General features: G+C 41.4%; 2 protein-coding genes across 3 annotated transcripts in view; both read right to left on the reverse strand.

The window, feature by feature from the left end:
* Positions 1-19,315, reverse strand: part of sos1 (son of sevenless homolog 1) — a 47,547-nt gene extending 28,232 nt beyond the window's left edge. For both annotated transcript variants that reach the window (XM_080856208.1, XM_080856207.1), the window contains exons 1-10: positions 18,176-19,315; positions 13,099-13,224; positions 11,732-11,863; positions 8,379-8,543; positions 8,047-8,256; positions 7,785-7,928; positions 6,794-6,904; positions 6,359-6,457; positions 5,050-5,177; positions 2,485-3,143 (exon numbers count right to left, since the gene is read on the reverse strand). In XM_080856208.1, coding sequence (XP_080712334.1) covers positions 2,485-3,143; positions 5,050-5,177; positions 6,359-6,457; positions 6,794-6,904; positions 7,785-7,928; positions 8,047-8,256; positions 8,379-8,543; positions 11,732-11,863; positions 13,099-13,224; positions 18,176-18,262 — 1,861 coding nt within the window. In that variant the 5' untranslated portion in view covers positions 18,263-19,315. The remainder of the gene's footprint in view (positions 1-2,484; positions 3,144-5,049; positions 5,178-6,358; positions 6,458-6,793; positions 6,905-7,784; positions 7,929-8,046; positions 8,257-8,378; positions 8,544-11,731; positions 11,864-13,098; positions 13,225-18,175) is intronic.
* A 6,489-nt stretch (positions 19,316-25,804) lies between these two features.
* The window catches only part of map4k3a (mitogen-activated protein kinase kinase kinase kinase 3a), a 44,363-nt gene continuing 43,096 nt past the window's right edge, over positions 25,805-27,071 (reverse strand). Inside the window, exon 34 of the mRNA XM_080834511.1 lies at positions 25,805-26,183. Coding sequence (XP_080690637.1) covers positions 26,096-26,183 — 88 coding nt within the window. The 3' untranslated portion in view covers positions 25,805-26,095. The remainder of the gene's footprint in view (positions 26,184-27,071) is intronic.

Below are 27,071 nucleotides of genomic sequence, written 5' to 3' on the forward strand. Positions count from 1 at the left end.
GAGACTAAGCTCAATGCTCCCATCGCAGGGTGAGCCTGGCAGAGACACCACCACTAGAACTGTGTTACATCCAGTCATTTAGGGTTCCTTAGTGAAGATTTGTGAAACCAAACCATGGCACTTTAACCAATTACTCCTCTTTTACATTCTGGTATGGACCGTGTAAAGATACAAGACCACTATGGGCCGTGTAAAGACACAAGACTGCTATGGACTGTGTAAAGATACAAGACTGCTATGGGCCGTGTAAAGATACAAGACCACTATGGGCCGTGTAAAGACACAAGACTGCTATGGACCGTGTAAAGATACAAGACTGCTATGGGCCGTGTAAAGATACAAGACCACTATGGGCCGTGTAAAGATACAAGACTGCTATGGACCGTGTAAAGACACAAGACTGCTATGGACCGTGTAAAGATACAAGACCACTGTGGACCGTGTAAAGATACAAGACTGTACAGACAATATTCATGCAATTACTCGGTCTAGTCTGATTGCAGTACCACTAATGTACTGAAGAAAAAAAAAAATTCAAAGTTGTTCTTGACAGTTGCAATTCTACTAAAGTAATCAATTTACTCTACTCAAATTCTTCTAAAGTAATCCATTTACTAAAATTCACACTACACGTGAAAAAAATGAGAAATACACAAAAATGCAGGAATGCTGTATAAATGAAGTATTAAGTAATACTAAAAACTGGCAAAAATATTACATTTCACATTCAGATATTAAAGGATGTAGAAAACACTGAAAAGTTGATTTAAAATGAAATGGGCTACTGTTCGTAGTGTAAGAGCTCAGACACTGGGCGAATAGCTAGAGGATCGTGCCAAAATTTGCTCAATTTGACAAAAAATGGAATGCATTAGAATCTGAATTTGAAACGAGTTAAAATTTCAGCTCAGTACAGTCATTCACACCCTTTTGCACTGAACCTGTTTGGTGTCCCGCCGAAAGGAGCACCTAGGTCGATAGGGGCTCAACGGCCGCTGTGGTGTGATGAAATTGTCTTACGCAACTCATTTGCTTTGTCAAATATGCAAAGACAGCCTGGGCAATGTTGTAGTAGTTGGCAGACATTGAATGTTGTCATATGCAATCTGCGGTCTGATGGGCAATTTCAACATTTATTTTGTCTACTTTATTACTACTTTATTACTGTGCTGTAGCAGAGAATACACAGGGTGTTGTTTCGTCCTGAAGGGATTTATTTTTAGATATTGACCTCCGGACAATACATTATCCCTTACTTATTATACGGTTACTTGCCAAAAACGATAGAAGACATTCCTTCAAAATACCTATTTTTAATTATTTTGTTGCCGTTTCGTGATTTCTGTTAAGAAAAAATAGTTCCTCAAGCAAATAGAACTTTTAAGTTTCAGGTGTTGCGTAGCAACCCATTTCTTGCTGACTTCAAATTACAATGAGTCTGTTACGTTAAATGACCGGACTACTTGGCGGAATGATATGAAAGATGTGAATTAGAAGCACAAAACCCTTTGCCAATGACAACGGTTAATATCTTTTTGCAGCGGTGAATATCAGGAAATATTTGTTTTATTTTGGAACATTCTGAAGAGCCGTATAATAATAATAAGAAGAAGAATCATTATTATTATTTTTATTATGTTTTATTTATTTGTTTTGCATCCTAGTTTTTATGTTTATTTGATGTCTATTTTTAAGTATTTGCTGTAAAGCACTTTGAGCTGCATTATTTTGCATGAAAGGTGCTAGGCTATATACGTAAAGTTAGTACTATACTATACTAAATACTATTGTACACATAGTTATTCAATATTCATCAAGTCTGAATTGATTAACTTAACATATATACCCCTCTCTTTCAGCACTTATTAAAGCCATTACATTGGAATGGAGACATGTCTGTGCATGACCAATCAGTAGTTTCAGATCAGTTTTTCTAGCTCCAACCATTTGTACCTCTTTTGGTATCTATGGCAACCCAACCAAAGACTAGCCAAAATCATCACGGCCACTCCAATACAATACAATACAATACAATACCAATACAACAATTTTTGCAGTGGAAAACCTGACAATTTCCGTGAGTTTTGAAAGCATACCTTGCGATCAGAGGGCTATTTCTCAGCTCAGTTGCCTCTATTCATCCATTCAACCCAAGCCTTTCTCTTAGCAATTTCCATTAGAATCCAGAATCATTTGTCACCATTTTCAAAGCACTTCTCTGAGTCAACAGAGCAACATTTAACAATAGTTGGCCTCACATTCTTTGAGGGTCTTTGAGGAAATATTGGGATATTTGTAAATTCACAGATTGTGTTTTCATAATTCAGATCCACATAAAGGTATTTCTTTCAGCAGGGAACCTGATTGTGGTCTTGGTTATCATATGGACTGATAATCAGCCAACCACTAATTGAATGCTACTGGTCCAAACATGTCAAGTACCCAATTCCCTCTCTGCCCCCCCACCTGATTACCCCCCCTTACCTGCATACATGTGGAAAGTGAGTCTTTCAATGAGTTTCAGCACTGTGCCGGCTTTGATGATGGGGATGCCAGACTTGGCCTGCACGTTCTCTTCAAACACCAGGTTCTCCTCGGAGTCTGGCTCAGCGAAGCGGTACACCTCCGCCCCAGGGAGGCGCATCTGCTCCTCCTTCTCCTCCTGGAACATGGCCGAGTCCAGCATGCGCTCCAACGTGGACCGGTACTGCAGCGAGATCAGGGCCGCCATCCAGCCGTTCTTCTCCTCGGCTGACTTGGCGGCAAACACCACGCTGTTGCCGTCCTTCAGGATGATCTCGAAGGCGTGGCGGTACTCGCCCTCCTTGTCGTCCTTGTCGTTGATCTGCACCTTGCGCATGAAGAACTTCTCCTTTAGGCGGTACTCGGCGGTGCTGGCCCCCGGGAGCCGTGGCTGTCCGTGGTTGGACTTACAGCAGATCATCAGGCCGTCGAACAGGAAGATGTGCCGCTCGTGCTTGGCCCCCACGCGTGTCAGAGCCCCCTCCATGATGAACTCGTTGCAGCACTGGCCGATGTCTTTGCCCTCCCAGCCGTCGATGTTCTTCTGGATCTCGTTCATCTTCTTGATGGCCAGGTGCTTGCCCTTCATCTGTTGGCTGTAGAACCGGCACGCTGACTCGCTACAAAGGCAAGAGGGATTTAAAATGATTATTACTAGTAGTAGTAGTAATAATAATAATAATAATAATAACAACAAAGGATAGACTATAGAATGAGCATGATGAAACAGAATGTGTGGTAAGAGTGACCAATAGTATAAACATGGTGACGCTCTGCTCTAATGGTGTTCTAATACTGGAGGGAGTTGTTGGGAGGGAGGGGGGAGGACTTCAGACGAGGACACCTGGAACCCCGGTTACACGGTGGTAACCCAGGTGAGGTTTTACAAATAATGAACTTGTGGACAACACGATGCAATCGTAACCGAGCAAGCAATGGTACCTACAGCTCCAAACAAAACACTACATTATCAAAATCAGTTGATTGACATAGATTTAAAATGTGTTAATCTTTGAGACAGTGAAGAAGGTATTCTCTACCTCTAAAGTCTGAAAAGCAGAAAAGGGATGAAAAGGAAACGAAAAAAAAAAAGAATAAAGGGAATTTATTGTAACAACCAGCACAGGCATCTCAAAAGGACGTGTGCTTTAAATCTGGCTGAGGGGGTTTGCAAAGGAGCTTACTGTGGTTTCTGGGACGTGGCGAGGAGCGGGGAGGCACACGTGTGCCTCCTCTTGAGGAGTAGGAGCAGAAGGAGCAGAAGGAGGAGATGAGACAGAGAGCGGACGGACCGTAGACAACTCCTCTCATACCAGCACCTCAAAGTACAGCACAATGAGCTGCACGGACCCCCCCGGTGAGGCAGACAACACTGTCACTCTGCGCTGGAAGCAAGGTGACACTGATCGAATCACATTAACCTCCATCATCTCTAGAAAAACAACAGCAGCATAGCGCTAGGGCTCAACAGGACTTAACAAAACACCAGTGATTGGAGCTACATTCAATATACAGTCAAACTAACTAACTCTTTTTCCAAAAAATAGATCAAAAAATAGATCAAATAATATCGAATCTATCATCCTTCTGTAACTTGAGAAGGAGGCTCAAAACTAATTCAGTCCACTTTGGGTCTGCTTTGTTCTTTGTCATTCATGCTCACTCTCAAACACACAAGCACACAAGCACACAAGCACACACACACACACACACACACAATAAAAGACGGATGGGGAAGCTCAACTATTATACACTCAGACCACATAAAGAAAACTCTAAGGTTCTAATGTATTATTCGTCATCTTTATATGAAACACTAAAGCATTCACCATCTTGTGTGCAAGTGGACAGATAAGATAAGGAAGGAAGACACATACCATAAAGTTAGCCATCCTTTCCCCATAAAAAAAATGTTAACTAAACACCAAAAATGAAAAAATTACAACTGAGCTGGAAACCCTAAAGGTGAAGATATTTTTTATGTCCATAAGGTGGCCACTCTTCTGTCCTCCATGGAAGATGAACACAAAGACTGAAACGCACCGAACGATGCCGCAAACCGAACAAAAGAGAGCAGAAACGACCAACATCCAGCGTCCAGAGGAGAGATGATGAAGCTTTTCCTCACAATCGTCCACTTGTTTTTTCCCAGAAAACCGAGAACAATAAAGTTTCCCACCCCTAACTCCACATCCCTAGCATCCCTCCCCGTCCTGACGCAACTTCCCTGGGTCAACAGAGCGGTGAGTGGGTGACCAACCCCCAGCACTCCCCCCCTCCCCACACCCGAGTCAAGGACCTATTTTAAGGACAAAAGAGAAACAGAGGACTGGTTTGATGTATATTAGATGGGAAGGGTGGTCTGGGGAAGTGTGTTTGGCGTCTATGATGACATTCTTCACTGAATGTACGTGTAAACCACAATGAATTATGAAGGTATTGCAAAGAGCATATACTGATAGTTTGTTGGAGGAGAGTTTGTATGCAATTCCGTTTAAAGAGAGAGACCCAGATGAAAGCTCCTACCTCAGCCGTCTCTTAGCGAGGCTTTTGGAACAGATCCTCTCCATGCTACTCTGGAGGTTGAGCAGCGCGGTGATGGCCTGCTTCAGACACTCTTTATCTTCCTCATCCTCACTTTTCTCCTCCAGTTGCTGAAGGGGGGAGAAAAAAAAGCAGGAAAATTGAGTTGGTAAGAAAACTGAAGGGATACACAAGCAGGCACTCCCAAACACAAACACGCGTGCACTGCACACACACATACGGGGATCATGACGCCGTAAGGCTTTCCTCCTGAGGGAGATTAGGAGTAAGTAGAGAACAAGCGCCCCTTCTCCTGTCCTCATCCCTCCACTCATACACCCCCCAGCACAATCATTAGGGACTCACAACAAAATGTAAATGCATAATCTGAAATGTAATGTAACGAGCAGAGTTTGGGTTTATGTTTGAATCACGTTAAAGGCTCCTCTCTATTGTCTGTGGCCACGGAATGAATGGAGAACTATAAAGAGGACGAGATAACAATCAAGGTTGTGGTGTTGAATTTCTATTGTGTTTATGAGAAAAGAGCTGCATCAACAATACGGAACGCCAGTTCAACGGCTGATTGCATCCAACTGTGTTTGCTTGTTCTTCTCCTCACCAAACTCAATATTTCCATTGAGCAACTAAACGTTATTGGAACAAAATGGCTGGAGGCGGTTCAGAGATTTACTCTTTCAGTTTCCCCTCCTGAAGAATTCTGTAAAGAGGCTTAGAATGCCTTGGGGCCAGATTTGGACTCATTAAAAGACTCTCCGAGCACATGGTGGAGCCCTTGTGACTCCTCTGTGACGCTCTGATTCGTATGGAATAACATGGATTGGCTGGAGGAGGTGGGAGTGAGCAGGTGGGCTTGATTGTTGATGGACTGAGGTGAAAGGTCAGTCATCTGTGCCCTCACAGAGTTCACTCTGCCATGGTTGGGACTGGAGCCAAGACCCAAGATATACCATCACAACAAACATGTACAGACCAAACCTGCTGACACAAATCTATAGCTACTGGGGTCTGGAAGTGGACATGGGCTCACAGAATAGTCTGCTAGCAGACATTAGCCCCCTGTAGTCTAACTTTATAGTTCTAGTAGTAGTAATAGTTAGGCGAAGCTAGAAGAATGACTTAGTGGATTTGTGTGTGTGAAAGCAACAGAGTAGAACAGGACATACTGTACGATGGATTAACTTCAAACTGTACATAGGTCATGGGACCTTACAGTACTGCAGCCTTTTGTAAGAATTGAGGTGTAAAAGGCATGCAGATGTCAGTGTACCGTATCACGTTGACCTCTTACCTTTAAGATCTCAAAGTGATGGAGGCAGTGGTACACAGGAGCCAACAGCAAGCGAGGTAGGACATACTGGACGGCTTCCTTAAAGCCCTCACAGATAGACTGCAGGTGGACAGACAGACAGGCAGACAGATCAATCACTTGTTGGATTGGAACTAAAGCCTCTACACTAGCACAAACCCTTGGTGCGAACTGAAAAGTATTTAATGTTTTTTTAGAAAGACCTGCTGTAACTTATAACACTGGGTTCGTCTAATCACAGTGAGGGGCTTGTAGGTGGAAGTCATTTGTGTTGAATAATATAGATCTTCTCATACACTATGGTAAACACAGGAGAATAAGCAGGATAGTCTTGTGTTGAATAATATAGATCTTCTAATACACTAAGTTGGACATATCAGAATAAGCGGGAGTGTTGTGTTGATGGTTTCATCAGACCTGAAGGTAGAAGGCGGCCCCAGGCTTGGAGAGCTGGCTCAGGAAGTGATCGTGGAAGCCACTCCGCAGGATGTCCTGAGCAAAAGACTCGTAGGGGTCAAAAGCCAGCTCCTGGAACAAACCAACACCCTGAGTTATAACATGGGCGTCAAGCACCCAACCCCTCACCACGCCCCCAAAAACACATACATTTCAACATGGAGACAGAGGGGGGAATACACAATAGGTTTCAAGGTGGTTACATCAGGCAGTCCCTATCACAAGCAAAAGCTATTCTGGCATTTTTTGTCATTGAGGTCATTATTTGTATTTCACAAACACATGAATAACAAGAGCAATCCGAGATTTCTGACCTCCAGCCAGGGTTGACGTTGATAGTAAAGCAAGATCTAAAACGTTCATCTGAACAATAGCCCAAAGTCCACATTCATTGTAAATTTCATTAAAATCCGGTCATTGGTTTTCGAGAAATGTCACTTTACGTGTGAAAAATCCGGATCACCCTGAAATTTTAATGGGGATGTCCCAGGACCAAGATCCACCTCTTGTGAAAATTTCAGAAAGATCCGCCCAGTAGTTTCTGAGAAATCTTGTCCACAGACAGACAAACAGACGGACAAATAAATAAATAAATTAACGGACCCGATCGCATAACCTCCTTGCTGGAGGTAATAATTAAAAAAAAAAAGGCAACAGCATCCAATCAAGGTCCATGAATTCCAGTCATCAACACTGCATATTATATCACACACTGAAGGATCTCTCTGGAACGTCCTATTTGCAAATGCAAATTCATCTCCTTTGCCTAGGCTAGTAAAATTGACTGTGACTGCATACTTCTGTCTGTCTCCCTCTCCCTCACCCTCTGTGTTCAAACCATTGCTTTGTAGACGGTTCCTTTGATGTCTTTTCACTAGTCACTGACAGCAATGACTAGTGATTCACTTAGGGATGACAGAACAGACCAGAGGGAAGAGAGTGTTGGCGTTACCTCAGCAAGGTCTTCAAAGCAGCTGCCCACTAGAGGGTGTGGGCTCCCCTCGTCCGTCATCTCCACGGTGTCCTCGATCAACCCCAGGAGCTTTACAGTCACCTCATGGATGTCCACGATACGGCTGAAGATGTTCTCCACGTCCTACATGGTACGAAGTTGGGGAATGGGAGAAGCAGACAGTTTGGGAGTATGAACTGAACGGAAAGCAAGATGAAAATAAAATACAGCTAACATCACCTAGCTGACGATGGCAACGTACATGGTGTGAGAAGAGCATGGTGTTGGACGCGAAGGGCTCCCGGAACACCTTGATGATGAGATTGAGGTCACGAAGGTACTGACGAACTTCTGCCATGACGGTTTTGACCAGGTCATAGTAAGTCTGCTCCTCTGATGATGACGGCTCCTCGTCCATCAGAGGGAAAACACTGATGTCCTCCTCATCCTGGTGGAACATGTCCATCAGCACCTGCAAAGACAACCAATCAAACACTCACTAAGGACAAACACTAAGATTAACTTCAGTAATTCTGAATATCCCATGCATACCAAAAAGTGGCAACGCCCAAATAATATGAATAATCTCCCCACCTTATCCGCACACATGGCCACAGTGATGTCCTGCTGGGAGATCTCATAGTGACGGATGTTGCGTACATAGTTCCCAGCTAGCTTCAGGATGTCAGCAGAGATATACTCCAGCACAGCCACGATGTACACAGACACCTGATGGTCGATTTTATAACCAAGTACCTCCTGTTGGGTGCAGGTAGACATAATGGGGTAGGGGAGAGGAATGTTCAGTTTGAAGAATTACAAACATCACATCAACCTTCTCATAAGTTCATTCACACGAGTTGACCATATTTGGTCTTCCTCAATACAGCATTTTATTTCAACATCTCCCCCTACAGGCTTGTCTCAACTAGTCTCAAGCCTCACTTTTTTTCCATGCTTTTTAATTAGATTCTGTGTTAATGTACTATAACATGGTAAACAGCTTTACCACGTGGACACTTTTTGTGCTCTGTATCCACAGATTATGAATTTTTAGTGTCTTGCACCAAAACTGCAAAATATTGGAAAAAGAAAAATTCAAGACCCACTATATTTCACCACGTTTATATTCAGAGATGCATCCGTCTTGGCATTGTTACTTACAACCAGTGTTGTTAGAAGTGAAGTCAACCAGAAATTAAACACTATCAACTAATAACAGATATGCCCACAACCAGTAGCAAATCCCCAAAAAGATTTTAAACTACACAAATGCATTTTAATATGTGGTGTTACCTTGTCAATGGATATCATTAATGTGCAGCAAGTAAAAGCCTAATGTACATGGAATAGCATGAGGAAGTAAGTCATTCTTGGCCATCCGCTGCCTCATCAATAAATGAATGACCCTTAAATAATGATTAAATAATGAAATCATAAAAAAGGCTATGCCAATGATGTTACAAATTCCCTCATGCTTTTCCCCAATAGCCCTGACCTCTTTAAAGAAAGACGATAGTCAGCAGACCAAAGGTGACAACACACTAACCAGGGAACAAGGGAAATCCACCTTAACATGCTTTCTATCTGGGTGGGAACATACTACTGTAACTCAAGCTATGTTGAATATAAAAAACTAAAGAAAATGAAGACTTACTGTTAAAAGCTACTTACATTAAAAAAAATATCAATGCATGATAACTACCACAGTGTCTGAATATTTTAAGTGCCAATGACATTGATGGTAGTAAACAGTGGAATGTCATATTTGACTTTACTCCCCAATAACAACCTAAACACACACGTAACAAACCTGCCACAGAAAGATGGACTCATGCTGCACATTAGACTAAGCCTGCTCCAGTTAGCCAACCTTGTCAAGTTTTCTACAAACAAATCCTTTTCTATAGGTTTACACATTTCTGAAAAGCTTACAATCACTCATAACTGGAGCTCTTGAGCTACTACAGTAGTCCTCCAGAGAGGTGTAGCTGAACTATGGGAGGTCAACACTTTGACTGATAGACTGTCAGTGAACTTAAAAGCAGTTTATGTGCTTGAATCTGGTAGGCTTAAGGGGTAGTGTTAGGTTGCCCTGCTTAATGTTTATTCCTGTCAAAAGGGAGTTATGACTTGCAACAACCACCCATGTGCTTCTGCTCTGGGATATAGGCCTTGCGTTCTGTGTCGAGGTGAAATATCAGTCAACGTTCCACAGTAAGCCTTATTCTTAACTCTTCCTGAATAAGGCACACAGCACGTGTGCCAGAGAAAATACTGGTGTCTACAAAAGACATTATTGATCATACAAATGTGACTTCTTCAGATCGACATTTTCAACCCGATACATGGACCACTGAATCATAATCAATCACTTTATGGGTCGACATGCATTTTTTTTGTCAGCAAATTTGGGAAATGCATTGCAAGATGAAATATTAAGGAAATCAGATGAGGAGCTCATGATATGTTGGAAAAAATATATTTTCAGAAATGTGCAGTGAAAAGAATGTGACCAGCAAGGCATGAGACAACACACAACACAAGGCATGAGACAACACACAACACAAGGCATGAGACAACACACAACACAAGGCATGAGACAACACACAACACAAGGCATGAGACAACACACAACACAAGGCATGAGACAACACACAACACAAGGCATGAGACAACACACAACACAAGGCATGAGACAACACACAGCAGCTTCTTCTAGTGTCAGTTTGTCAAATAGTGCATATAGCCTCTGTCTGACTGGAACTGACAACATACAAAATTCCAAGTAAATGTCAAACAAGTTTGAACTTTTAGGTTGAATGATTCTAGGGACATAACATTGTGTTATAGCACCCCCTAATGACTATTAGTTGCCATGTGTCCACAAAAACTGGTACCAATTTCATGAAGTTCACTTTCTTCTTTCCCAGGGGGTTTATACTGTCAATTACAGTATTACATTAGGGTTCCTGCAGCTTCACTGTCAATTACAATATTACATTAGGGTTCCTGCAGCTTCACTGTCAATTACAATATTACATTAGGGTTCCTGCAGCTTCACTGTCAATTACAATATTACATTAGGGTTCCTGCAGCTTCACTGTCAATTACAATATTACATTAGGGTTCCTGCAGCTTCACTGTCAATTATAATATTACATTAGGGTTCATGCAGCTTCACTGTCAATTACAATATTACATTAGGGTTCCTGCAGCTTCACTGTCAATTACAATATTACATTAGTGTTCCTGCAGTTTCACTGTCAATTAAAATATTACATTAGGGTTCCTGCAACTTCACTGTCAATTACAATATTACATTAGGGTTCCTGCAACTTCACTGTCAATTACAATATTACATTAGGGTTCCTGCAGCTTCACTGTCAATTACAATAGGGTTCACTTCCTGCACCTCAAAAGGGTGTCTGGAAACAGGCAGAGATGAACAGCGCATATAACTCACAGGAATCAATTGCCAACCGAATCCTGGTTGAACTTGTTATCCTTCCACTAATGTTGCAAAATTCCTGTTTCTGTTGAGGCTTCAGGTTGTCAACCATCGCTGCTCTTACAGTTTTTCAAATAACAAATTGCAATTTTTCACTTGATCAAGAACAGGTTAAATGTGCTCCTCAGCCCAGACCTCTGCAGCACTCGCCATCTGTCCACTGCCGCTGGTCCTCCTCGCTCCCATAACAAGTGGCCGTGCCCAACTTACAGTAAAGGGCATAACTGGAACCAGACCACTTTTGACAGGTGGTTTTGGACTATTCCAATTGAACAGTGCTGTGTTTATTTTCATTAGCACCTGAGTGTTCTCGACTGCTAATATCAATTATACACAGGTGGCAATCATGGCAGGATCCTCTTCAAATGGATTGAATGTTGTGTATGTGAATGTGCAATCCCAACAGTTGATACCTAGAAAAGGACTTTGACCTTACCTTGAGTAATGGGTGGATCTTATCCACTGGTAGGGCGAGAGGATTCCTCCTCTTCCTCTTCTCGATGGCAGCCTGGGCGTCAGCGATGGCCCATTTATCGATAGGGTGGGGGAAACTCTTCTGCACACGCTCCTGGGAGTGAAACAGGAACACAGACACAGTCAAAACATGACCATGTCTCTGTACAATCCATTTTTATCAACACAAAACAAACAATTTCAGGGGTGAAGGATGTTCCATAATATTCAAGTAGACACCAGCACAAACACACCTACAGCCCTTTACTGAAGAGAAACACGAATGCTAAGAGGAGAGACACTGGGTCGGTTCATCAGAGATGTATATAGGCTATACATGGAGCTAAACACATGTATGGCTCTGGGAACTTAAGTGTGATACACCAAGAAGCTCAAGAACGGATCGTCCAAAATAATATACAGATGACAAGTCACCACAAGGGACAGACGAGGGGAGAGAGGGCATGACATATATGGAGTGAAAGAGAGATCTATGGTAAGGAATACATAGAGTGAAACAGAGGTCTATGGTAAGGAATACATGAAGTGAAACAGAGATCTATGGTAAGGAATACATGGAGTGAAACAGAGATCTATGGTAAGGAATACTTGGAGTGAAACAGAGATCTATGGTAACGAGTACATGGTAACTGCAACAGGATTACCATGTTAAGTGTTGAACTTAAACCTCTGAATAAAGCACCTGCACATTTCATGAGGCTCATCTGCTAGCTTTAGAGGAAAGATAAAGTATAACCTCAATAAGTTAGAAAAAAATAAAAACTTTATATGAATGCAGGTCTGAAGCCTGTGTGCAATGGGGCATACAGACAGTAATAAATGATAAACATTTGAAGCTAATGTGTCAGACTTTCAAATGTTGTTGACTAAACACCTGCTTAATGGGAAAAGAATGACGTTGTAGAGTAGCAATGTTGGTGAGAGAAATTATCCAACCTTATTGATACGGTAATGATTTGCGTGGTGTTGCGTCGATACGGTAGTGATGTGTGTGGTGTTGCATTGTTACGGTAATGATTTGCGTGGTGTTGCATCGATACGGTAATGATGTGTGTGGTGTTGCATTGATACGGTAATGATGTGTGTGGTGTTGCATTGATGTGGTAATGATGTGTGTGGTGTTGCATTGATACGGTAATGATGTGTGTGGTGTTGCATTGATGTGGTAATGATGTGTGTGGTGTTGCATTGATGTGGTTATGATGTGTGTGGTGTTGCATTGATACGGTAATGATGTGTGTGGTTTTGCATTGATTTGGTAATGATGTGTGTGGTGGGGCAACGATACGGTACTGATGTGTGTGGTGTTGCCATCATAGCTGCACTCACTGCCACATCCTGCACTGTGCGTGGCTGGGCCTGACAGAGCATGCTCAGAAGCAGCAGGATCAACTCCTCGATGTACTGCAGGGCCTCCTCTTGGGACGAGAGCTTGGGGTGCACCTGGTTTAGGACCTGAACACACACACACACAACACAAACATCACAATTAGGGCCTGAACACACACACACAACACAAACATCACGTTGGTTTGATGCAGACAATGAGGACATGAACGTTTCCCAGTGTACAGTTTCATGAGACAATCAAGAACACATGTTAACCATTTTCAGCCAATGAAAAAACCTCCCAAGGTCACAGGAGAGAGAGCTGCTGGCACACACAGCATGCTGGTCTGACTGAAGGCCTACCTCAACACTAAAGACAGGAGGTTGAGAGAGACAGACACATTACTCTGCACCCTCTCAGTCCTATCTATGTATCTTGATCTCTTTGGCAACAGTGACATACAGAGCAGACGCAGAGAGACTTTAATGGAGGAAGAGTGAAGTGACAAAGAGATGAGTGAGAAGGATGGATAAAGAGGGAGAGATGGGGGTAGCCAAAGCAAATCAGAGGAAAGGAAAACTCAAGCAGGTTTTATGGGAAGGCAAGATGCACTGCAAGTCTCACACCTGCCTCTTGATTGGTCACCAGGGTAATGCAGTCAATGGGTAATGGCACCTAAATTATACAGAAGACACTCGTTGGTGGGTTCCCTGACGCATGAACAGAGCACAACATTGACTGCACAGCCCATAAAACTCAGGCCTAACGGTACAACACAATTCTAACCTCCTTCTTTCCTACACATTTATGACATTCACCTATTCCACAAGCATGTAGAGTAGTTTGAGCAGTATGCGTGTGAGTGTCTGATGTCTGGGGGTCAGACTATGTGTTGAAACAGGGAATGCTGGGAAACAGATGTAATAGTGATGCCTGGAAGATCCACTGGGGCTGAAACCCCACCATACATAGCAGTCAATACTGGTGAACCACTGGTGAAACCCCACCATAGGTTTACACACCAGTCAATACTGATGAACCACTGGTGCTGAGACCCCACCATAGGTTTACACATCTGTCAATACTGGTGAACCACTGGTGCTAAAAACACCACCATAGGTTTACACAACAGTCAATACTGGTGAACCACTGGTGAACCACTTGTGCTGAATCACCATCATAGGTTTACACACCACCAGTCAATACTGGTGAACCACTGGTGAAACCCCTCCATAGGTTTACATAGCAGTCAATACTGGTGAACCACTGGTGCACCAGTCACAAGAACTGTGTGGTTTACAGTCTAAGATGACACGGCTATTAGAAGACGTCACTCAGCGTTTAGACAACAATGCATTCACTGCACCAGGTAACCCAATAACAGTCAAGTGAAAGTGACCACAGCAAGACTGTGGGGACTAGAATAAATGAGGCACTCTCAGTGATGGCGTTATTGTCAAAGGGGAACAAAGCCAAAGCATTCTGGGAACAATCTTGGAAAAATAGCTGTTCCAAGACCTCTAATGAGAGGGTGCCTCTAGTGGTGCCTGATCATAAAACAGTCAGTGCTCTTCAAACTGTTCAACTCACAGAGAGACACAGGCACAGACAGGGCATGGCATGCAAGAAGATCAAAAACATCTGTGTTAGGGAGCTAATAAGACGTGAGAAACGACTTCAGATTCACCTACTGAGAGAACCACACACACCGTCAAACAGAGAGATCCTCACTCTCACACCCAAGGTGTTTAATGCACTGACAGGAAGGTGTGGCTGTTGGACCTGGGTTGATAGATGCTATGAAAGGAATTTGATTTCAAGGAACCACAGCCAGTGTGGGCCTGTACGTACATACAGCTAAACTGCACATGCCCATACGCTGCACACACATACAAACACAACACTGGAGTTCCAACACCCTTCAGGATTGATCTGCTATGCAACACACAGTGTACCCTCCCACGGCATAAAGCAAACGGCCATTTCTTCCTGTAAATGCACATTCAGCCATCACATGAAAATGTCACTGGATATCTGTGAGGCTCAACCTTCTTCATACAATTTATTGTAGATTTCAGCCTACGACTTATCTAGTTAAGGCATTGTGGACTTGCTAAACAAAGTGAGAGATAAAGGCTACAGGGATGAACGAGGTGGAGGCAAAGAACCCACAATGCAATGCGATATGCGATGCCTCGCTTTCGTATAACGAGACACCTCAAAGGTCATTATCCTGCTTATAACCTGGTTGTCATACATGTATTTAAAAATGTCCCTTCAACCAGGAAGTAGGCCTACCAGCTACCTCTCAAGCATGTGGAGCTAACTCATAAACGTAAGCTTGTTGCTAAATAGTACGAGATTGAAAAATTATCTGTGGATATAAAACGGCCTATCTTTATCATGTCTCAAGCTACTAAGGAGTACAGGTTAGAAAACCTTTTCATTTGAATGATTCGATTTAGGTATATAAACACTGAAGCAGTTATGATTGCTAGCATATGCAATTTAATTTGCCTATAACTGTTGTTTTGATTTTAATAAGTGTACCGCCCAAATTGTGATATTGCATTATAACTTTCTGCCAATTAGTTTGCAAGGTAATGAAGTGTGCTAAGCCAAGCAGCAGAGCTATATGCTAGACAAAGCTGGAGCTGTCGGACAAATGATAGTTTCTAAAACTGATTGTTCAAATCCTTGATTGTGATTGCTTCGCGTCGTGCCTAACAACTCCCCTTACCTGTTCTAAAATCAGCGCAAACCACGGCCTCTTGGGGCTTATTGCTTAATTCTAACATCACAGTGCGTTAAGTTATTGTTAACGTTATGTTGCGTGATTGAAGATGACAAGGTAACTTGCAAAGCGTGTGTTGGTGTGTAAATATATATATAAATACATAGCATGTGTTTGTGTGTAAATATTTGCTAATAATGTGCAAATACATACAAATAAGTTAAACTTAACAGCTACTTTTGATCATATTAAACGTGAAGTGTGTTTTTAGTGGCATTTCTTAGTAGAAATGGAATTGGTAGCCTATATTATGTTTTTATTAGTGTAACGTGTAACTATGAATCAAGCTTTTTTTGGCTTAGAATGAGCTCTTTGTATCTACATCAGTGGGTCCTCTTCCATAGAATCTGCCATTTTTCTACTGTAGCCCAGAATGTACAAACCAAAAAATTGGCTCAAGGTACTTGCACATATAAAGGGAAGGGTATACAGCTGGTTGCAATTGAGCAACCTCACCACTAGACACCACTAAAAACTACACACTGAACCTTTAACACACTCTAACACCAACTTTTAAACTGGCTCCCTAAGTAAGATATCTGGAATAGTTAGGTAAATTCACGGTTCTATATGTACCTCGGTTTTGAGATCACACACGTTATCGGCATGTTTTCCAATTTTGGTAATCAAGATGAGGCAATGTTTGAATAATTATCTGGTAGCCTAAACAAAGGCTCTTCGCAGACAATAAACTTTATAAAGTAGAGGCAGGTGAGGTAGGCCTACTGTTTTTGTTGTTGTGGTTGTTGTTTGATAGCTTTAACCTCACAAATCATCACAAGCAACATAATAACAATGACTATGTTCAATGTATTCACTTACCCAGTTTATCCCTTTCAGTTCTATACAATTTCAACCTATGCGTCACACTTAAAAAAAACATCTCTAACTACTAGCTGTCACGGTTATGAAGCCTACTTATTTCAAATTACATTAATTTACATGTTACCACAACAAGTATATCTCAGACCAGTGGGAAACACTGCCAGCTAATCAAAAGGAGCTTCAGGAGCAAAGTGATGGATACATCTGACTGGCTGTTCACGTCAAATATCAACAACATTTCACCAGGGATGAGGACTGGGCCTTTCAGTTAAAAAGAATTGGGAAAAGAATTCTGGTTGAAGTGCTGGATTTAAGTTGGCAAAAAGAGATAGCTCTCTATTACAAGGTGTGCATTTCCACAGAACAATATTAATCAAAATGTATTTCTTTATATGACAGTATGCCACTATCCGTCAAGCATTTTTGTATAGCTAAAATCACAGAAATAAATGTTATACTACTACCATTGACTTTGCATACAGTCATAGGCCATGTACAGGTCAGGCTCAGTCACATGACAGCTTTGTGCTCCTTGACTGAGGTCGTTTGAAATAAGAATTGCGCCCTATTTGTTTATTATCTGACTTGAAAAAGTAAGGTAGGGTGACCAGACGTCCCTGGTTTTCGGGACAGTCCCCGTTTTTGGTTTACAAAGATCTATACAAATATTACACTGATTCGGAGGTGTTTACGTGTCTAACTGAAAGTGTCCCTTGATTCTGTCACAGAAATCCGATCACCTTAAAGTAAGGCCTATACAAAACAGACCAATTTCCTCATACCAAACACAAATGCAAGCATTTAGTTTAAGTCAATGCATAGGCTAAATATCTGTTGTATGCAAAACATAGTTTATGGATAGACTATGGCTCAAAACTTGTCATTTAAGCTCATGCCACAGTTTTACATGGCATACCAGACATGCCAACAGACTTAAGGTATGTGACTTCAACAGAAGCATAAGCCATACCAGAAAATACTACTTCCCATCTCTCATTGGGGGGGAAAGTAATGACATGCAGCTCATATGATCAAGGCAAGGCGTTTAAAGTCATGAGTGGTTGATGAATAGGCTATGGCGAAGTTTAACTCTGTCCTCTGTTGCCATGGAGTGGTAGTGAGGTGAGGATGACAGGAGATGCGTAACATTATGCTCTGCAGTGCACCACACTAGCTTTGTAGTATGCAGGACTTGCAAAGACATTTAGCTAAACTAAAATGACATAAACCATGATGCAATCTCAATTAACCTGTGAATATTAGGCAATCTACGTATAAACGCCCACATCTACAAACGTAAGTTGTTTCAGGCCTAAGCTATACGCTAGCTGGCAAGTCACAACACTGTCTTTAAAGATTCATAACGCTTTGACTTACGAATCAATTTAATATGTATAAGATGGGTTACCTATGTATTATAACATCATCCGATCACTTAAGGTTTACATTAACGTTACCTTGTTTAGAGACGAGACCAGCAGCCCCCGCCATTTCGGTGCGTTCTCCTCGCTGAAGAAGTCGTACTGTAGCTGTGTCCCTTGCATGGCTTTAGTTAGCTAGCAAGCCAACTTTATCCGTGCGCAATACAGGAGTCGCCAGCGATGAGTCTCCCCACGGCCTTCTCTCACATGAAAGCAGTGGAAGATGTTGGACCACAGGGCCGCCGTGACAGTCCAAAAAAAACGATAGCCTCCTAGCTGTAATGTTTTGTCTGGCTGTTGCCTCTATATCTTCTAAAGTAGCTTTCCCCAGACTACAGTTGGCATTGCAGTCGTCATACCGTTGAATAATGTTAGCTCGCAAGCTAATTAGCTTGCCTGTACTAGCCGCAGATGTAACCACCTTGCTAGCTACGTCCACTCACCCTCTTAGCCAATTACTATCTGGAAGTAGCTAACAGTCTTCGTATGCACTACGTATGTTAGCGTTATAATTCACAACTGAAATAGAAACCCTAAATGCCACCAGCTTTAGCTAACATTAGTTGGAAATATCTATCCTAACGTTAGCTGACGTTGACCATACGGATCGATCCAAATCGGAAGTTGGTTATCTGTTGATAATTAGCACTTTAACAAGCTAGCTAGCGTCCTGCTTCGCGTAAATGATAAAGCGAAAAATGCTGACTTACATATACCAAGTATTATATTTTACTTTGTTGTCTGACTGGTACTGTTAGACATTTAAAGCTTTCTCCTACCAAAAACGTTATGCCTGTACAGGGCAAAGGTCCCAGTTCGATGCACAATCACCCGTTTCAACCGAATCTTCGGCAGTATTGCTCACCTTATCCTCCATGAGTTTACCTAAAGCTAACAATTTTCCGATCAACTGGATGTCCGAGTATGGGATAAAACAGAACGCATAATTCCAACCTCTTGATGATGCACAAGTTTTATCACCGGGAAAGATGATTTATTTTGGCGACTATTATGACTCGGTGCGTTAGTTGTTGAAGGAAAACAGAACATGCGCAATGAACGCCGTTGCGATGTCTTGCTGTGCCAAACGGATTCGATAGACGCACCTTACATAAATCCGATAAAGCATGTAAGAATATTCAATTTCAACCTGGTCCTTTTATGTAAAATTGTGAGTATGCCTGAGTGTCTCTGAAAACACAGCCTGCCTGCAACTACACTTAAAGCAGTTGCTAACGTCAGTTGCAGACCAAACCAATAGACTGAGATAAAAAGTGTCAATGACTGAACGTCGACAGGATGACGAAAACAATCAACATTGCTGGCGAAATAGAACAGTGAGCTCATGTGCTCAGTCGTTTTTATAGCCTACTGAGATGTCACAGTATTTCAGTTCCATATTCAGATTAATAAATGCAGACCAGTACATACAATATCCATGAATTTGTAAAATAATCAAACACATTGTAAAAAAAACTCACTGTCATGAATGTGTTATCCAATTTTCTTTAATTCTAACAGCATTCATTTTATTTTAATGTCCTTCTCAAATAGTCACAATCCCAAAGACCGATTTTATTTCACACTGACTTTGCACCTGTCAATCAGTTTCAGTTGGACCGGCTCACCAATGTGATGATCCTTTTTCGATTCAATATCGATTGTTTTTCCCTGAACTGAGACTACACAGCTGCGTCTGCTGACCAGAGAGGTATTCCAGAAAGTGAGTTTAGTCACTAACCTGGGTACGTTTACTCAGAGTAGGCTAAGTGGTAAATTAGCGGTAAATCTCCAAATAGAAAAGCCCGATTGCTTAATTCTCCTAGATAAACAAAGCCATAATAAATCTTCTATTACGTTTACCACTGACTCTGAGTAACTTTACCAAGGTTTGTCACTAAACCAACTTAATGTATAGCAAATCGTTTATCCAAACGGAAACGGTGGTTTGTTGTATGACCTGTATTAATGGGCAAGCGCAGCTGAGAAAAGGCCATTCTTTGCGTCTTTTTGAAGACTTGACTGAGAATGATGAAATCTGTTTAATACGTGTTTAATTACAATGATACTGTACTGTTCTTCCTAGGCAGGATTATCACAGTGCGTGCAAAGGTGTGGGGGAATCAAAAACATCAGATGAATTCATACATCTATCAGGATAATAACCTCAAAGGGACTTGTGTTGTATGGGGATTGCATGGTCATCCAGCACAGCATGAGAGGTGACATACTAAAGCGCTTGCATGGTGGGCACCAGTGTAGAGAGATGGCACACATGAGTGTGCAGTGGGCACCAGTGTAGAGAGATGGCACACATGAGTGTGCAGTGGTGAGATGGGCACCAGTGAGATGGGCACCAGTGTAGAGAGGTGGGACACATTAGTGTGCAGTGGCCTGTGATGGGCACCAGTGTAGAGAGATGGCACACATGAGTGTGCAGTGGTGAGATGGGCACCAGTGTAGAGAGGTGGCACACATGAGTGTGCAGTGGGCACCAGTGTAGAGCGATGGCACACATGAGTGTGCAGTGGGCACCAGTGTAGAGCGATGGCACGCATGAGTGTGCAGTGGTGAGATGGGCACCAGTATAGAGAGATGGCACGCATGAGTCCGTGAGAGAGAACAGATATCTGTGAACATATATTCTGCAAGCACACAGAGAAGTCTGCTAGTGCACCAGTAGTGTGCAGACCAAGAGTTTTGAACCGGAGCAGAGCACTGTTGCAAACCAACAGGGACTATTGGAGAGAGACGGCGGGCTTTGTGGGAAACAAACTAATAATACTCTCAAATTGAAAAATTAAAGATAGGAAAGAAATCCCATCCATTCTCTGGCCTGGATTACCGCATAGGCCTAACGGGCACCGGCCCAGAGCTCACAGGGGCCCTAAAGACTTGCACCAAGTAAGCACTGATGCTCCAGGGGCGACCCTTGAGAGACCCTAAAAGGCCCCTGGTAATACAAGTGACAAGTGGTCCAGAAATGTACTGCTTTAAATGGATGTTATGCACCATATGTGAGGTCCTATATGTCCTTGAATGTCTACTGTGGTAGGGCTAAAACCAGCTCCCTGCAGTGACAATTAGCAACTGCAGACGGCTTTATTTCTGGAGTGAAGCTATAAGTATACACTAATATTACCTATGAACACTCAATGGAGTGAAACTATAACACTGATATTACCTATGAACACTCACTGGAGTAAGACTATAACACTGACATTACCTATGAACACTCACTGGAGTAAAGCTATAAGTATACACTGATATTACCTATGAACACATTTACTGGAATGAAGCTCCCCCTTCCACAGGTTCAAACTTCAAACGTATGTCAAGCAATGTCCACATGTTCCACACCTTAGTCTCCTCTGACCCATGACATGTACAACCATACAATGTTACCATGTTAAGCAATATGCCACTATATGTGAAACTTGAATCTAAATGTAGGGGAGATTGGGGTAATGTGAGAATTTTTTTACATTTGCTCTCCTCTAGGCGAGCTTAATTGATATATCAGTAAAATGTACACATTTCCCATTAATTCAGGATGTCTCCTAGCAATTGAAATGATCATAGTGTCTTCAGGACAAAGGGCAGTGAAAATATGATTGTTTATAAAAAAAAAAGTGGTCTTGTGTCTCACTTTACCCCATTAGGAGACAGACCGAGAAATCAAGGGGGTAAAGTGAACCAGCTGGGGGTCCACTTATCCACTTATTCTTTCCAATTTAAAACTACCATAACTACACATGTTGTTACAGTAAGAATCGTGACAGCTAGATTGACAACCACACATTCCAAAACTAATATCGGACTAGTAACAGAATCAAGGGGATTGGTCAATTAAGCAACAACTCCGAACAAAATCATATTCAACATAATATAATTCAAAATGTTTTTGTTAACATTCGACCAGTTAGATTAGAACACAGTCATGGGACCATAAACAGATCTAGCTAGAACAGCCTGGGACTAAGAACACAGGACTACACCCACCCGGATTAGAACATCAGCCTCACACTCATTTTGTAAAATATAACATATAACAAGACCTACTCTACATTCTAGCCCTGAAGGTTACAGTCATCTGAAGTGGATGGAGTGCTTTAGAATGCAGAGCCCTAGATTTGAGTGGAGAGGAATGAAGAGTGAATGCTGTGATCTGCTCCTCTGTCACAGGGCTTTGAGTTTATTCAGACAAGACTGTACTGGTGAAGAAATCAACGGACTACCACCCATTTGGTCATTTTGTAGTGGTGGTTGCTTTGTGAAACATGGAAACGTTTGAAGCAATTGTGCCGGAAATGGTTATGAGGTTTCGAAACAATCCAACACCCATTTCCACGGTGACACCTACTGGCCACTTCTGCTATCGTCACATCTCGATAATGCCATGTTCTGTGAAACAACCGCTCAGACAAATTACTTCTGGTGGGTTATGCCAGACTATCAATACATAAATACATATATCTGGGAAATCAACATGCAACAACTCTGATAGCAAAAGGCCAGTGGACCACTTAACATTTGTATAGATGTTACCAGTGTGTTACAGAAGTATTTAAGTCATTTTACACCTTCAGGCTAAACATTTTACACTTTGTCAGTTCTTGTCTTGTCATGACACAGCCCATCTTGCCAGACTCCCAATCAGACAAGCAGAAAAATGTGCCATGTCTAAGGACGGACAAGTTTGGTCCACTAAAAACAGATGAAAAGAAAAAGCAGTTTGGATAACCAGTGTGTGTCCTCAAAAACAGAAATCCGGTGCATATAATTGATTCCTCCTCTCTTTCGGTAAGTAAAAATGCTCATATTTCATAATTTAGTGCTAAGTGAAACTCAAAGGCCAAATTCACACATTTATATTACCATTTATGACCTTCAGAGCCGAATCACAAACACTGGAGTGTGTTTATGTACAGTGCTGCTTGAAAGTACATGTATGTGAACTGCTTGAGCATGACCACAACTCTGTCTAGAAGTGGACACCCATCAAGACCATCACCAAGAAGCACCAGAAGAATAATAAATCAGGTAAAAGCCAACCCACACATCACCTCTAAAGAGTTGCAGACCTCTCTGGCAGCATCTGGGGTAAATGTTATACGTCTACAATCAGACGATTATAATTATTATCCTTCAAGCTAGAGTGGTGCAAGAGAAAAGCATGGCACTGCTTTTGTCACTGCAAAAAATCATAACGGCTATGGCACTTCTGAATCAAATAAACATTTAAAACAGTTTTTAAATCAGCAATACCATGGTGCAAGAGGTTCAATGTACTGGCTAGGCTATCAATATTGGCTGTAGGCTAAGGCTCAGAGAGCAATGTTGCCTAAGATGTGTTATCATAGTTGCAGACCACAATGATTGTATACGTACTGCTAGATAACTCTTTACTGCTTAACTCTTTTCTTTACTGTGCTGCGTTACGTTAATGCATGCACTTTTGATTTACTTGAGGAGGTGCGTTTGTTTTTGGATTCATTGAATTGTGTTCAATCTTTTATATATTTATATCTATTTTGAATTATTACTACTGTCTTTGCTTTGCATGCACTGTTAGTTCCTTCAGGAAATGCAGATCTAGTCATAGATGACCTCACTCATGTGATTCAATTTACTCTCTGCTGTCAAACCTTCCAAAGTTCCTTTTTAAATACCATTGAAACCAGAAGTCCGGGGAGCATGTCTGTCCCATCGGTTTATGTGGGAGACCATTGTTGAGTTGTCTGTCCTCAGAATATGATGACCCTCCAGTGTAAGAACATTTTTGAGAGACTAAAATACTTTGGTCACTCTAAAGAGTTTCTATAGAGTCTGCTCTGTGATAACTCCTCAGTCCCAGTCATCCCCTGACATATTGCCCCCCACACTCTGAGGAAGGAGTCGCCCATCACCACACACAAATGGCCCCAAGGAGTCTGCAGCCTTGGTGCCAAGCAGTTCATGCAGATGATGATGATGTACCAACCCATTGAATACTTATCATTTCACACTATGAGGGCTTTTAGCAGAAAATCTTTGAACACTACAAAAGCCGGTGCTTTCACGAAATGTTTGCATAAAAATGGCCTTACCCCTACATGGCGAGTTTGGCGAATCAGACCTTTCCATCAATTCCTTCAGGCACTCAACTTCATTGTTGCACTGTTCTTGTAATAACTAGTTATATCTCAAAGTTTAACAGGTCAATGCAAATAAGGCAATTAAAGCTCATACTGTACCCCAATTAGTGTGCTTGCTTTGCCACAATTTGGACAATTGTTTGTTTTCTTTCACTCATAAGAAACCCTACAATAGAAATACTTTTACAAAGATAGGCTAGAGATACTTATACAGATAAAGGTACTTAAGGAATCTACTGTCCACCACTGCTTGTAAATGACTTCTACAACAAGAAAAGGCATATTTGGAATGAAACATTTTATTAGGTGTAAAAGGCTTATTTTCTGCAATCCTCACTCCTTTGTTTAAATGGCACATTATTAGCTAATCCTGTAAAAAAGGCAAATTCATCATTAGAAATCCCCTTTGCAATTATATTTGCTAAGTTGAAAGCTGTTTGGCAGTTTAAGGAAAACATTAAACTGTCATGACCTTTGGGTTACTTCAGTACCTGGAGCATCGATTGATCTACTGATTGATTGGTTATGGTCTACAAATGGTCAGAAAGAAAAACATATATGCCAGAACAAAATAGATCCTGGTGGAAATGGTTTAAGAAATATACACATTCAAGAGACATGTTCTTAAAAAGTTGAGGTAAACATAAATAAAAGCACAGAACAAAATAAAAGATGCTTGAGTGCTTGACACCAACTGAGAGAAAAGATTCAAGCACAAAATTGTTATTTTAAGTAGAATGAATCACTTCTAACATAACCACCATCAACTATATTTTTAATTAGTTTCACCAGTAGCTTTTTCTTTATGTTACCAATTGAAACAAGTGTAAATTGTTTACGAAATTTGCTCCTTCAATAAATTCATTTTAGTCGGACCTAGATCCACCTCTATAGACAATCAATGGGTGTATCTTATGACGTGAACCTGCTGAAGTATTACAGCTAAGTCATTTAAATTTTATATTTATGACCTTACATATTCATGTGCAGGATTTGTGGACACACACATACTCAACAAAATCTTGAATTACTGTGCAAATATGTACAATCAAGTGCACATTTTTGGAATTAAATATTGAACCTTTAAGACAGCATTGTATAAAAAAAACGTGATAAAAAGTAGAAAACAATAAAAACAGAGCATAGAAGTCTATGGGGGTGGGCACTTCTTTGTGGTTTTTGTAAAATGCTTTGCGTGTAAAATGAACGTGATACCAAGACATCAAACTGTCATAAATTGTAACCATCCATACATCCATCCATCCATCCATCCATCCATCCATCCATCCATCCATCCATCCATCCATCCATCCATCCATCCATACATACATACATCCATCCATCCATACATACATACATACATTCATACAAACAATTGTACCCAATATTTGTACAAATATTGACAAACTGGGAGAACATGTAGAGATATCTACATAATGTACATATATATTTATGTGTATTTATATTTCCGGTAGTTTAATATGTCCTTTAGCACTTTTGTGGTCAGTATGATTTCCTTTTAGTGCTATGAAAATGAGAGTGTGTAGTACTACTAAAATTAAAGATTGTACACATTTAGGTTTTCAAAAAAAGGCTGGTGTCTTAAACAAACTCAAAACACAGGAATGGTGACATCTTTCTTCAGCTATGGTGGTGGCTTCTTGACTCGTGACTTTTAGTATCTGCTTTTAAATGCAACAATCAACCACAAGTGCAAAACCAGTCACGTATAAAAGCCAAAAAGATCTAAAACTTTAAAAACATTAGATGATCGCAGCCTGTGTCTTGGGCGAAGGGTATCCACCATCCTTCCAGTAGCTCAATAGCTGTTCTCGTGGCCTGCCAGGATGTAAAGGTTACTCTGTGCAGTTGGATTGTCTGTGGGTTTGCTCTCCAAGATCACCACCCTGTCAAACCACACAGAAATCACAACAGAACGGCAATAATGAGTGTGTGGAATCAGCCATGTTGTGTACTTATGACAGTACAATTAAACACTATGAAACACAAAACTTCAAAAAACATCCGCTTAAGATTCACAGACAGCTGTCTTTGCATAAGTATGGTTATGCTGACCTAACTGTCACTCATGTGTTGATTAAAGTTAACAATCTACACCAGGGATTCCCAAAGTGTGGTGCGCGCACCCCTGGGGGTGCGTGAGCTGCCTCTAGGGGGTGCACAGAGGAAAAATTTAAACATTTCCGGACATTTAAATGATAAGCCGGTCAAATATCTATTATAGCTTCTAAAGGAGCCTATTGAATAAAACTGACGGCGGGCTATGTAGCTTTAAAAATTACATAATCAGGTTGTGTAGGATGCCACATGTTTACAATGAAAAACAAAACATGAATGTCTGATGCACCTTAGCCAAGGGAACGTCACTCCATTCCGACCTAAACACCCGACACTTCTGCCTTTTCTCTGAACATATATAGCTTCAGGTATAACTGTTTCATGCTCATCAGACGGTTCGCTCTCTTCAGTTGCGTTTGGCTGCTGAAAAAAGCTTATAAGGCTAGTCTGCTTGACCATGTTTGATCCTTCTCGCTCAGTTCACTCCTTGTTTTTAACCGACTGTTTGCGCTTTATTGAAAATGCAGCATATGCATGTTATTTAATAACTTTCAAACAGCAGAACAGCCTGTTCCTTTAAAATACAATAAGGGCAGGGCATGATTGCTTTATAAGCCTACAAATTGGGGCTATTCTCAAATTCAGATTGTGTTTGGGGGACGGGATTTAAGCAATTCCAATGGGACAATTTGACCGGTGAGATTACATTTTTCATT

The sequence above is a fragment of the Sprattus sprattus genome (assembly GCF_963457725.1).
Source record: "Sprattus sprattus genome assembly, chromosome: 1".
Classification (NCBI taxonomy): domain Eukaryota; kingdom Metazoa; phylum Chordata; class Actinopteri; order Clupeiformes; family Clupeidae; genus Sprattus; species Sprattus sprattus.